Source organism: Myotis yumanensis, unplaced genomic scaffold (assembly GCF_028538775.1).
Source record: "Myotis yumanensis isolate MYYU_CA2020_CCGP unplaced genomic scaffold, mMyoYum1.0.hap1 SCAF_3, whole genome shotgun sequence".
In the NCBI taxonomy this organism is placed as follows: domain Eukaryota; kingdom Metazoa; phylum Chordata; class Mammalia; order Chiroptera; family Vespertilionidae; genus Myotis; species Myotis yumanensis.
Window position 1 is genome coordinate 21893608 of NW_027223754.1, and position 13914 is coordinate 21907521.

The window sequence follows — 13914 nt, forward strand, 5'->3', positions numbered from 1 at the left end:
CTAACTTCCAATCAGCTTGAATCTAAGTGATAAATGCGATCCTTTGCTTTGGGACACTGACAGGGACACTATCAACTACCTGGAGCCACTAAAACTAAAGTAGGCTGATTAGGCAATTATAAAAGTTTGAGTGACAACCAAGAGCTGGGTCAGGGTTGATTAATAAGGTTCATCTTCTACACAAGGACATTCCTTTAAGAGAGGCCAACTAACCAGGAGAGGTTGATGTTTTTTCTAATGCAGAAAAACCAACACAGAGAGTAAAGGAAAATGAACAAACAGAAATATGTATTTTCAACAACAACAACAAAAATATAAAATCTCAGAAAAATGCCTTAATGAGAGATAAGTGACTTACCTGACAGAGTTCAAAATAACTGTCATAAAAATGTCACTGAACTTGGGAGATGAATAGATTTAAAAAGTGAATATTTCAGCAAAGAGGTAGAAAGTATGAGAAAGTACCAAATAGAAGTCACAGAGCTGATGAATATAGTAACTGAACTGAAAAATGCATTATAGGGGCTTTTCCAGACTAGATGAATCAGAAGAAAGGATCAGTGAACTGGAAGACAGAGTAGTGGAACTCACCTAACCAGAGCAGCAAAAAAGAATGCAAATGAGTGAAGACAGTTTAAGTAGCTGATGGGACATCTTGTGGACCAATATTTGCATTATGAATCTCACAAGGAGAAGAGATAAATAGGCAAAAAACTTATTTGAAGAAATAATGGCTTAAAACATCCCTAACATGGGGAAGGAAACAGACATTCAGATTTAGGAAGCTGAAAATTCAAATTAAGAGGAACCTAAAGAAATTCACACCAAGACACATTAAAGAGTGAAAAGTTAAGGACAACCAAAAGATGGTTACTTGAGACTTTTCTCGTTTCTTGGGGTAAATATTTATTGCTATGATCTTACTTATATACCAAGTCTAAAAGTAAATAAATAAACAACCAAAAACACCTTAACTCATAGATACAGAGAACAGGTGGGTGGTTGCCAGAAGCAGGGGATGGGACTGGACAAAATGGACAAAATGGGTGAAAGGGGTCAAAAGTGCAAACTTTCAATTAAAAAAATCATAGAGGTGTACTCATATTGCATAGTGACTATAGTTAATAATACCTTATTATAGCCCTAGCCGGTTTGCCTCAGTGGATAGAGCATCGGCCTGTGAACTAAAAGGTCCCAGGTTCGATTATCCTGCCCGGGTTGTGGGCTCAATCCCCAGTGGGGGGCTTGAAGGAGGCAGCCAATCAATGATTCTCCTCATCATTGCTGTTTCTATCTCTCTCTCCCTCTTCTTTCCTCTCTGAAATCAATAAAAATATATTTAAAAAGTAATAAAAATAATACCTTATTATATATTTGAAAGTTACTGAGAGAAAAAAATCTCTAAAGTTATCATTACAAGAAAAAAAAAATAACCACTATGGCCTGACCGGTTTGGCTCAGTGGATACTGTGGTTTGAAGGGTCCCAGGTTCAATTCTGGTCAAGGGCATGTACCTTGGTTGCAAGCACATCCCCAGTACGGGGTATGCAGGAGGGAGCTGATCAATGTTTCTCTCTCATCGATGTTTCTTACTCTATCCATCTCCCTTCCTCTCTGTAAAAAAAATCAATAAAATGTATTTGAAAAAAATAACCACCATGTTGATGAATGTTAACTAGACTTATTGTTGTGGTTATTTTGCAGTGTATATAATTATTGAATCATTACGTTGTACACTTGAAACTAATATAATGTTAAATGTCAATTATACCCTAAAAACAAAACTCTCCAAAAAACAAATAAACAGAAGATTGTAAATTCAGTGTAGAATCATAGGTCTAGCTAAGCCATTTGACCTGATTTTGTAACTATAACTAGTTTCCTTTTTAAAAGTGGAACAGTTGACCACTAACCACTTCTAAATGTTGAATTTGTTTTTATCACTTCTGCTGACCTGGGCATAATAAATGCTTTAAAGTAAAACAGAGACATTCATCTAGAAACAACTTTTTAAAGTTATATTTATTTTTAATGTTTGACCTACTTTCTATCATGAAACAGGATTTTCTGCCAAAGATTCCCAGCTGGAACTGGACTAATGGAGACAACATCATCTGTTTTGCTGAATTAAAACTTGGATTTATTGCCCAAGGCTGTTTGGTGCCAGGCTTGTGCACCTTTCTAACATCTTTATTTCTTGAGCAAAACAGTAAGGTAACATTGTAAATTGATGTTGAATCTTGGCTCTATCCCCGTGTTCTCACCTATTAGGATCAGAAATAGATGTGAAAAGTTGAGGAAAGCAAGAAGGCCCTAAGAAATGAGATCTGACTACTCCTTGAGCTGGGAAGGGATTGAGAGATCTAGATTGAGTTCCTAGGTACTGCATTGACCTTGAAAATAGTAATTGATTTTATTCTTGCCAAAGAATATTTATCTGCAAAATAGAGACCATAACTCTGCTTCCTACCTGCTCCATGATATTATGAATGTAAATGTATTCATAAATGTAGAAGCACTTTGAGTTATTGAAAGTAGAAATATAAATAAAGGTTATGTTATTAATGGAGAAGTCATATATTTAAATATAAATTAAATACAAAATGATCAACATGATAATCATATTCCTCAAATGACAATAATACAAATAATAATTAAAATCTAATATTCAGGTTACTTTGGGGCCATTCTATACAGTAATAATAATACCACAGATTGATTGCCTACTATGTGTTATGCATTTTAAATACATTGTGTTTCCCCTCAGGTAGTATCCCAGTAATGGGTCCATGATACTAACTAACTTGATCATATAGTGAGTAACAGAACTAGAATTGTCTGACCTATGGTCTTACCACTATGCCCTAAGCCTATGGTTTTATTCAGAATCTTGCACATCAGATCCTAGGAAACCTTTGTTTGAGAATAAGCAGATAAAAGAGGCTATTGGAATGAATTAATATAGCACTAAGTATGGCCTTCCAAATGCCATTCCCATGAAATGCTCTGGGAAAGGTTCTAATCCTCAGCTGGGCCTGGTATCCTATTGTCTACTTTTCTCTCCATTTAATTGCTAGTCCACACTTTCCTTTTTTTTTACATGTAATTTTCCTCCTGGTCTCTCTTCACACTTTACTTCCTTTGTTCAATAAGTTCAAACAATTTTTACATCTTCTCCAGTTCCTTTTCTGGTGCTATTAAGGAAAAGCAAAAGAAGTGTAAGATGCTCTGGCCAGTACAATGCTAACTGGAAAACAAAGGATTCTTCTGCAGTTTCTTCCGTGAATGTGAGGAGACATCGTATACAGATAAATAGAAATGGCCATCAGGCAGCAGGAAATGAGCGTGATGCTACCACAGTGACCATGCTTTAACCTTCAATTAGTGGTCACTGTGTCTGACCTAGGAAATGGCTTGGCAGGAAATCCTCTCTGTGTTGAATGCTTAGAGAGTGGAAGGTAACTGCAATGTCTGTTGTTATAGTTGTTATTTTAATCTCTGTGACTGATGAAAATAAAAAGGAATGGGTTCTCTATCTGAAGACCTCATCTTTTTCATGGAAATATGGAAGGTAGAGATGTAAACCCAGCCCTATTATGCTTTTCCTTTTCTTTTTTCATCTGAAGTTGTAACCTCCTCACTGAGGATCGTTATATGTCAATATTCGTCATAAGATGGTTTTTGGAATACTGGAATTGAGAGATATTTATGGTCATGATCATTTTTTTAAAGTAAAATCTGAAACTCACTTTCAGAGATACTCAACTGGATAGAGTCAGAGAGAGCAAGATTTTTTTATTGGTTTACATATTTATTTCAGACTATGATTAAGTTCTTTGAGGACTAGGACTGTCTTTTTAAAAAAATTGTTTTATTGCTTAAAGTATTACAGAGAGTATTACATATGTTTCCTTTTTCCCCCCGTTCTTGACAATCCCCTGGCCTCCCCTACCCACCAGTGAATTATGTCCATTGGTTATGCTTATATGCATGCATACAAGTCCTTCGGTTGATCTCTTACCCTCCCTTCCTGCCCCCCAACCCTTCCTGGTCTTCCTGCTGTAGTTTGACAGTCTGTTCCAGGTTGCTCTGCCTCTGTATCTATTTTTGTTCATAAGTTTATAATGGTCTTTATTATCCATAAATGAGTGAGATCATGTGGTATTTTTCCTTCATTGACTGGCTTATTTCACTTAGCATAATGCTCTCCAGTTCCATCCATGCTGTCACAAATGGTAAGAATTCCTTCTTTTTTACAGCAGCATAGTATTCCATCATGTAGATGTACCAGTTTTCTAATCCATTCATCTACTGATGGGCACTTAGGCTGTTCCCAGATCTTAGCTATGGTGAATTGTGTTGCTATGAACATAGGTGTGCATATATCCTTTCTGATTGGTGTTTCTGTTTTCTTGGGATATATTCCTAGAAGTGGGATCGCAGGGTCAAATGGGAGTTCCATTTTTAGTTTTTTGAGGAAACTCCATACTGTCTTCCATAGTGGCTGCACCAGTCTGCATTCCCACCAGCAGTGCACGAGTGTTCCTTTTTCTCCACATCCTTTCCAGCACTTGTCGTTTGTTGATTTGTTGATGATAGCCATTCTGACAGGTGTGAGATGGTACCTCATTGTTGTTTTGATTTGCATCTCTCAGATGATTAGTGACTTTGAGCATGTTTTCATATGTCTCTTGGCTTTCTGAATGTCCTCTTTTGAAAAGTGTCTATTTAGGTCCTTTGCCCATTTTTTTTATTGGGTTGTTTATCTTCCTTTTGTTAAGTTGTGTGAGTTCCCTATAAATGTTGGAGATTAAACCCTTATGGGTGATAACATTGGCAAATATGTTCTCCCATGCAGTGGGCTTTCTTGTTGTTTTGTTGATGGTTTCTTTTGCTCTGCAGAAGCTTTTTATTTTGATGTAGTCCCATTTGTTTATTTTCTCTTTAGTTTCCAATGCCTTAGGAGTTGTATTGGTGAAGAAATTGCTTTGGCATATGTCTGAGATTTTTATGCCTTTGGATTCTTCTAGTATTTTTATGGTTTCCCGTCGTATATTTAAGTCCTTTATCCATTTTGAGTTTATTTTTGTGAATGGTGTAAGTTGGTGGTCTAGTTTCATTTTCTTGCATGTATCTGTCCAATTTTCCCAACACCATTTATTGAAGAAACTATCTTGACTCAATTGTATGTTCTTGCCTCCTTTGTCAAATATTAATTGAGCATATTGGTTCAGGTCGATTTCTGGGCTCTCTATACTATTCCATTGATCTATATGTCTGTTCTTGTTCCAGTACCAGACAGTTTTGAGAACAGTGGCTTTGTAATACAGCTTGATATCTGGCATTGAGATCCCACCTACTTTGTTCTTTCTCAGGATCGCTGCAGCTATTTGGGGTCTTTTTTTATTCCAGATGAATTTTTGAAGAGTTTGTTCTAGGTCTGTGAAATATGCCATTAATATTTTAATGGGAAGTGCATTGAATTTATGGATTGTTTTTGGGTAGTACGGACACTTTAATGATGTTGATTCTACCAATCCAAGAACATGGTATGTTCTTCCATCTGTTTATGTCTTCCTCTATCTCATTTTTCAACATCCTGTAGTTTTCTGAGTAGAGGTCTTTTACCTCTTTAGGTAAGTTTATTCCTAGGTATCTTAATTTTTTTGGTGCAATGGTAAATGGGATTGTTTTTTAAGTCTCTCTTTCTGTAAGTTCACTATTGGTGTATAAAAATGCCATAGATTTCTTGGCATTAATTTTGTATCCTGCTACATTGCCAAATTCATTTATTAAGTCTAATAGTTTTTTGATGGAATCTTTAGAGTTTTTTATGTATAATATCATTTCATATGCAAATAAGGACAGTTTTACTTCTTCTTTTCCAATTTTGATGCCTTTTATTTCTTCTTCTTGTCTAATTGCAATGGCTAATACTTCCAGTACTATGTCGAACAGGAGTGGTGAGAGTGGGCATCCCTGTCTTGTTCCTGTTCTTAGGGGACATGGTGTTAGTTTTTTTCCATTGAGTATGATGTTGGCTGTGGGTTTGTCATATATGGCTTTTATTATGTTGAGGTATGATCCTTCTATTCCCACTTTGCTGAGAGTTTTTATCAAAAATGGGTGTTGGATTTTGTCAAATGCTTTTTCTGCATCAATTGATATGACTATGTGGTTTTTTTCTTTCAATTTGTTTATTTGATGTATCACATTTATTGATTTGAGAGCAAGATTTTTTCATTCTGTACACTGCACACTGCCCTAGTGCTTTAGATTCTGTAATTAACTATTTACTTGGTTTTAATGGCTAGGACTCCAGAGTCTTAGGTCCCATTTTTCTCTGATTAGACACTTAACTTTCTGACAGTTTTTATATCTATAAATGTGAGTTCTTAATCTCATAACCAGATTTTTCCAAATATTGAGTTAACATTTGTAAAACTTCATAGTACTCAGATGAAAAGGCCTTGAACCAATAATATATGCTTTTGTTCGGCTGTTTATTTGTTTTGCTATATTGAATATATGATGGTAAATTGTAGTTTAAAGAGCATTTCTGGTTGGTCTTCAGCACAAAGCATGTCCTTACAAGCTTAGACTTACATTTGATCCGATCAAACTGATTAACTTGAGCTCCTCAATTCTATTATCCAAATCTAAAATTCATCTTGTCTTCCCGTTGCCCTTTCTGACCTTTAAAAAACTAACTCAGGAATCTTCTCCATTTCTATGGTTATCATGTTTACCATTTTTGAAAAGTGGATCATTTAGATTAGACATACGAAGTCAATATTTATAGCAATAGGGACTTAAATATTGGTATGAACTATGCAGTGAGGTGAGCCCTTCTAAACAGAGAAATTCAAGAGTGTGGGAAAAGGAAGGAGATTCAACTGACTCTTGGGAAGGGTAGGAGGAACGCCTAGATTGCTTGAAGTGGTAATCTTTTTGTAGTAGGGAAGACATTTTTGTTTGTCTGTTTGTTTTATTTTTTTCCCCCTAAACCACAAGATGGCCATTGGAGAAATATTTCTGAACTGGCCTTTACTCTCCATGGCTACAGTGTTTCAGAATTCATAGGAATTCTAAACTTTTATCCGAGCTTTTGGGCTTTAATGAGCCTGTCCTGCCATGTCAGAATAGTGTGGTAGTGATTCTCGGAGAAGCAGGTGGGAAGATATGAGGAGGATGCAAAGAGAGCATAACAAAATGTTGAGGGGTCTTACACAAATACCAGAGGTGAGTTTTCCAGCTGCCCCTGTCCCCTCAGGTTGCATTTAGCCTTTTTGAGAGATATCTTTTCTCCCTTCATATCTCCCATTTCTCTACTGCTATCCTTGATTTTTACATTTGCATTTCCATTAATTAGGATGGCTCTCTGAGTTCATTTGAACCCATGAAGGGTTCTGATACTGAGCAGAAAGCCATGTATATTTTTTCTTTGTGGTATGTGGTTACAGGCATACCTCAGCGATATTGTGGTTTTGCTTCTAGGCCATTGCCATAAAGTGAGTATCTCAATAAAGTGGCTCATAATATTTTTGCTGGTTGAGGGCCTTATCTTCGATTTATAAAAAAACACAACATATGTGAAGTGCAATGAAGTGAAACACAATAAAATAAGGTGTGCCTATAGCTAGTCAGTAGAAAGCTAATGTGTTTTTAAAAAAACTAATCTTGAACAACCAAATCTAGGGAGAGACAACTTAGATTATATATTATCCTTCCTATGATATTACTGGCTCAGAAATCAACCTAAATTGCTGAAATTATTGGGAGAAGAAATATAATTTCCAGCAAGCAGTTTTGGGTACCATCTGGGAGTAAAACAAGTCATGATGCTTCTACTTCATTCTGAACTCTTTAGTGAAAATAGTTGAGTTGCATGTTAGAGTTTTATCCTTCCTTTGACATTTCTCCAGTTAAGCACTAGGACAAATCTTCTTCATATCACCTAAGTGCAGTGGGTGCTGGTTTACTGCTTAGCAAGATATACAACTTGAATTATAGCATCCCATCTTCCAGGTCAAGTGCTTCATGTGGCATGATTGTATATTACAGGTTTGTCCTAAAGAGCCCTGGCAAAAAATCTTTGTAAATAGCCTGAAGAACAAAATCCTGACTCAACGTCTTTCTGATGACTTAGCTGGAATGACTTTTCCTGAAGTTTCCCTGTAAGTTAAAAGAAAAGCTTTCTCATTTTTTTCCCCACACAATAGCATTCTTTCAACAGTGTTCATTGGTGGCATTTCTGTAGGCCAGGCTCCATGACAAGTACTGAAGGTATAAGAATATGAGATCAGAATAAGTCTGAGTTGCTGCAACTCTGAAGTTGTGGGACAATTGTATCTCTGTCCCAATGGCATGCTGGCTATGAGCTACTTCAGGATGGATCCACTTACAAGTGGGAATTCTATATTTGGGAGGCCCTTCCTCTGATGAAGTGCTGGTGTCCCCACAGGGACAGAGCACAAAGTGTTAGTCATAGTACTGTGAAGTAGTGGCCTCCTATCCTCCCTCTCCTCATGATGCTTTGTCTTCCTTCCCAGGCTCTGCTTTGTGAAGCTGCACCTCATGCTGATAGCCATCAAACACAAATCCACGGCTTCCGGTTACTGGTAGCAATGAGGCTTCAAACCTCTTCCATTTTTTTTGTTTTGTTTTGTTTTTAGTAGAATCTTTATGATTAAGACTTCCAAATATACAACCATAACTAAGCTTTTTGATATTTGTGGAGAGCAGCCCAGGCTGCTGTGGTTAATTTAATATATTTCTAGTGATTGTGGTTAGCATGGTTACCCTAGCAAGCATGTCAAACTCAAAGGCTAACACAGGCCAAATAAATGAGGCATGTGGCCCGCGGGCCAGGAGTTTGATTTGCTTGCCCTAACGGGTGGACAGGTGCTTTGCCTTTGCTGCTAAGGCACTGCCCCAGTTCTTTCCAGGAGGGGTCACCCTCTTGCATCTGTTCCTCTTCATATATTACCATATCTTGCAAATCTTGACCACGAAGCCATACCATAACAACAGAATTACTTATGATAAAAATGTTATCACAAACTCTAGTTTTAAAAACAATTCTGTAAAATATGACAAAATGTGAATTTGGCCTACTAGAAAAAGTCTGCTGTTAATAGGGGGGATGAAGGAAAGAGTAACGTTATCAGCATTTCCTGAGAACCCATAAAATAAGTTATCATGTCAGAAAAAATAAAATTTAGGACAAATAGAAAGAGAATCAGCTACAATGACATAGTGAGAAAAGATGATGAAAATAAAATGGGGCCTTAAATAGATGGGGGACAAGAAAGACGTTGGCTGATGTATGGTTTTCTGTGCAAAACTACTTAAATTAGAATCAACACACTAGATTCTAGTCCTTATTATTATTTGCTTGCCCAGTGGCCTTGGCAAAGTGTTCACCATCTGTAAAATTAGGAACTCATGTTAACACCTAAGACCCCTTCCAGGTCTAAAACCAACATTACCAGGAACCATGAAATTACAGGGAAATAGACAAAATTCAGTAATTCTGAGAGGTAGCACATGAACTACATAGGAATGATTTTATGTGAAAGGTTAGAAAGAACAACAGTTCTGTGCAAGTAGAGATCATGCAGAAGGAATCTGGGCAAAAGAAATCAGTGGGTAGAGTACAAAGCAAGTCATTAAGCAGATTTAACAAGCAGTACTGTCTGGCTGGCTACATTCTATTTAGCAATCCTGCCATGCTCAAGAAAAATCTCAAGATCTAAACCTAACCCAGGCAGCTTGGGTTTCAGACTGGCCCCCAACTTGATCAAGTTTAAACATCGTTTTGGCCTTCAACAATCTAGGCTACACATCAGAATTATTTACAAAGTTTTAAAGGCATATAGATTCTACACCCCAGCTTCTGAACTTTACAGAATCAAAATCTCTAAGGGTGGGTGGGGCCTGAGAATTTTGTAAGGCTCCGTGACATAGTTTATTCACTGGCATTTGGATACTACTGGACCAAATGTTTTTAAGATCCTTTTCAATCCTGACATCCTAGATTTCTAATACATATTATTAGAATGACTATTAGGACATCATAGACCAGAAACATGAATATCTATTAAGCAACTAATTTCAATATATACTTGAGAGTTCCTGGTGCTGTTTCCTATCTAATATATACCTACCCACAATGAAAGAGGAACCTGCTCTAACATAGTCTTAACTTTGATTTCTCACCAAAAAAGGTGAATCAAAGTCCTGATTTGGCAAAGATATTGATAATAGCAATCTGCTAAATTATTGCTAGTTCATGACCAATGATGCTGTAGGCACTTTACTTACATTAGCTCTTGAATTCTAACAACAATGTTGTGAGGTGTGCACAATGATTAGTTTCATCTTACAGAGGAGGGAGCTGAAGCCCAGAAAGGGTAACTAATTTCCTCAAACTCACACTGCTTTCCAGTGGCAGAGCCATAATTTGAACCCAATCTGGCTCTGGGGGCTGTGCTTCTGATCACCAAGCTGTACTGCATCCACCATAGTCATAAATAAGTGAAAGAAATATGGGCATCTCAAAGGTTGGGCTTTAGACCAATACTGTATATTGAAACACTGGTGGAAAATCTCTTTTTTGACCTTTTATTTTCTCTTCTAATTGATACACTTGAATATACTCTACATCTTGCAAAACCCCTGGATAATCATAAACATTTGTCTTAGAGAATAATTTGTCACCTGCTAAGAGATAAAGTTGGACCTGACCCAGTTAGATAATATTTTGAGATTGTTCCAGTAGCAAACATTCTCGAATAAAACAACTGGCCATGATTAATGAGGAGAAGAATTAAGCAATAATGTCAGTCCAAAAAAATCTTCAAAAGTTCACCTCTTCTTTCAAATATAATCATGACAGTATCTTTATAACTAAATATTTAATAAGAGTTCAGAAGACATCCCTTTAAAACCTTAGCCAGTTTGGCTCAGTGGATAGAGCATTGGCCTATGGACTGAAGGGTCCCAGGTTCAATTTCCATCAAGGTCAGGTACCTTGGTTGCAGGCTTGATTCCTGGCCCTAGTTGAGGCATGTGCAGGAGGCAATCAATTGATGTGTTTCTCTCACATTGATGTGTCTCTTCCCCTCCTTTCCACTCTCTCTAAACAAAACAAAACAAAACAAAACAAAACAAAAAGGAGACATGAAGAAGCAACTAAGTATACTTGAGAGCTACTGAACAGTGATATTTGGGGTGTGGGCCACAAATCCATGTTCTTTCTCTTTGAAAGTTAAAGCAATCATTCCACTCAATAACATCAGTTGGTGAATACTCAGAAACTGTCAGCCAATGTCTCAGGTAATAATCTACCTGAACATAGCTCCTCAGCATCTTTCTACTATTGGTATTGAGCTGAAGAGCTTTTGTTGTATAAGCTCCTTTATTTTTTGTGAGGCTCTCATACTTGCAAGTTTCTTGGAGGTACCCTAACAGCAGAATAACCTTTTCCAGAATTAAGACTTGACCTCTTTCCAATGTGAACATAAAAGAGTGTGTTTTAAAGGAGGAAAGGAATACTTTCATCATGCACAAATGAAGTGAGGGGAGTTATAGGGTTATAAGGCCTCTTTATACTGGAGATCTGAAAAAAAACATAACAGGAAATCTGACAAACATAGGGAGAAATATGAGGAACTCAAACAGTCGTAATAGAGTACTGCATCAAGGAGTATCATGGGTGAAATTTATAAGGCAGCATTTTTAAACACACAAACCATAAGAAAATGGAAAATCAAAATATACAAGTAATGTAGAAATAGAAACAATTCATGTGGTTCCTACTCTCAAAAATCTTGCAATCAGGAGACCAAAATGAAGTTGAAAGAAATATACAGGTTTGTCCTAGCTGGTTTGGCTCAGTGTATAAAACTTTGGCCTGTGGACTGAAGAAATACACAGGTTCAGAAAATGGATAGGTAACTAAAAGGAACTTTTGAACCCAACTGATTAATATACATAATTTAATTGTAAAGTTCAAACATAAGAATGAACACCACTAGTAAGTCTAGCAACTGTGTGGCCTTGGCCTACATGTCAATGGATAGCCTAAGTCATCAAGGCTTCTTACATCTGAGCTTGTTTGACCATCTCAGATTCAGGACATAGTCCAAAGAAGACCTTACCCTTAGCTCAGTTGTGTACACAGCTCAACAGTTGTGTCATGACCTCCCTCCCCTCAGAATATTTAGCAGTAATCAGAGTATTAAATATACCAAATTTACATTTTCTACCATGTTTAGCAGTAAAAGGGGATTGAGTCCTAGTGACTCTGGAACTTAGAGAATCCATTGGTAATAACAAAATGAAACACCAAATATTGGCACAAATATTGGTGAGGAAAAAATGCCTTGTTTTTTGTTTATTTGTTTTTGTCTCTAGTGGTCTGATACTAAATCCACCTGCACAAGTCATGTTGCAAAAGAACACATTAGGGTTCTTTATTGCTGAATCTGCAAAGCATGTCAAAAGGTAAATTTTTTTATTACTTTATGGGGAGAAAATCCTAACGCACATACAACTTAATGGCAGGCAGACTGAGTCAGCACCATGCTTCCTTAGTGTTAAGTCTCACATAAATCATTCTTGATTTGCTTTCATTGTCCAGAGCCTTCTTTTACTGTGCCACCTGTCACAGTGATGTGCACTCTCCTGAGCTAATTCGAAGATGTAGCTGCAAAAGCATGAACCGTCAACGCTTCTCAGGTAACTGCACCTTACACCTGCATGTCCTTGGCACAGCTTCTGGGGGTGTGGCCAAGGAACGAGGATAGGTCCCATCCCTTCAAGGACAATGCCCATTTGAACTTGGCCAAGAAATAGCAGACATTTCCCTACTGGGCATACAAGACCTGAGAATCAGTCCTTTATGGCTGAAAGCAGCCTTATTAGTTATCTAGTCCAACTCATTCACAGGCCAGGCAAATGAGTTCTACCAGGGATTCCCTGAGGAGCAGGTCCACGGAAATTCTCAGGGTGCCATTCTAGATGCCAAATTAAAGGCTCTGTCTCAACCCTGCCTCCATGTTCTCTGAATCTCTCAATTTCCCCTTGAGACTCTAAAACAGTTTGGGAGATTATATATATAATCTCCCAAAATGCTTCAGTCTGAAGAATATTGTTCATTAGATGGCCTTTCACACCCTATTTTGGATTCAAAAATTAAACATTGATTCTTTTTAAAAAATAAATTTTTATTGATTTCGGAGAGGAAGGGAGAAGAAGAGAGAGATAGAAACATCAATGATGAGAGAGACTCATTGATCATCTGCCTCCTGCACGCCCCACACTGGAGATCAAGCCCTCAAGTATGTGCCCTTGACCAGAATCAAACCTGGGACCTTTCAGTCTGCAGGCCAATGCTCTATCCACTGAGCCAAGCAGGCTAGGGCCATTAATTCTTTTTAAATTCGATAAAAATACAGATTTTTTTAGGTAATAGATGAGGCTTGACTAAATAGGAGAAATATCCCACTAAAGAAGGTGTGAATAAGAAGGAAAAAAATGTGTCAAAAGTATCCTTTCAATGTACATATCTTTATATTATATGAAAATGTAGCATGGTTTTGTGCAGTAGACATATCACTATCAATATGGTATAAAAATAAAACTTTTGCAAATAAATTATCCACACTCATAAACTTGCACTGTTATCAATCATTTTGCAAAACAAAAATGTTTTATAAAAAGGCATAAGCACCCCTTTATTTAACTGACTTTTAAGTGTTGTTGTACTATAAATAATAAATATTTAAAAGCAGGAAATTCCTCTAGTATAAATATGGAAATATTTTTATTTAAAGAGAAAGGCCCTGCCTTTATTTTGCATATATGCCAATTTTTACCCATGTTTATGACATGCATTTTATAGTATCA

The 13914-nt window shown here is 36.9% G+C and overlaps 1 protein-coding gene across 1 annotated transcript in view; it reads left to right on the forward strand.

The window, feature by feature from the left end:
* KCNU1 (potassium calcium-activated channel subfamily U member 1) overlaps positions 1–13914 on the forward strand; it is a 128874-nt gene that overhangs the window by 36889 nt on the left and 78071 nt on the right. Inside the window, 5 exon segments of the mRNA XM_070408066.1 lie at positions 2062–2214; positions 8065–8177; positions 8553–8621; positions 12421–12510; positions 12647–12744. Coding sequence (XP_070264167.1) covers positions 2062–2214; positions 8065–8177; positions 8553–8621; positions 12421–12510; positions 12647–12744 — 523 coding nt within the window.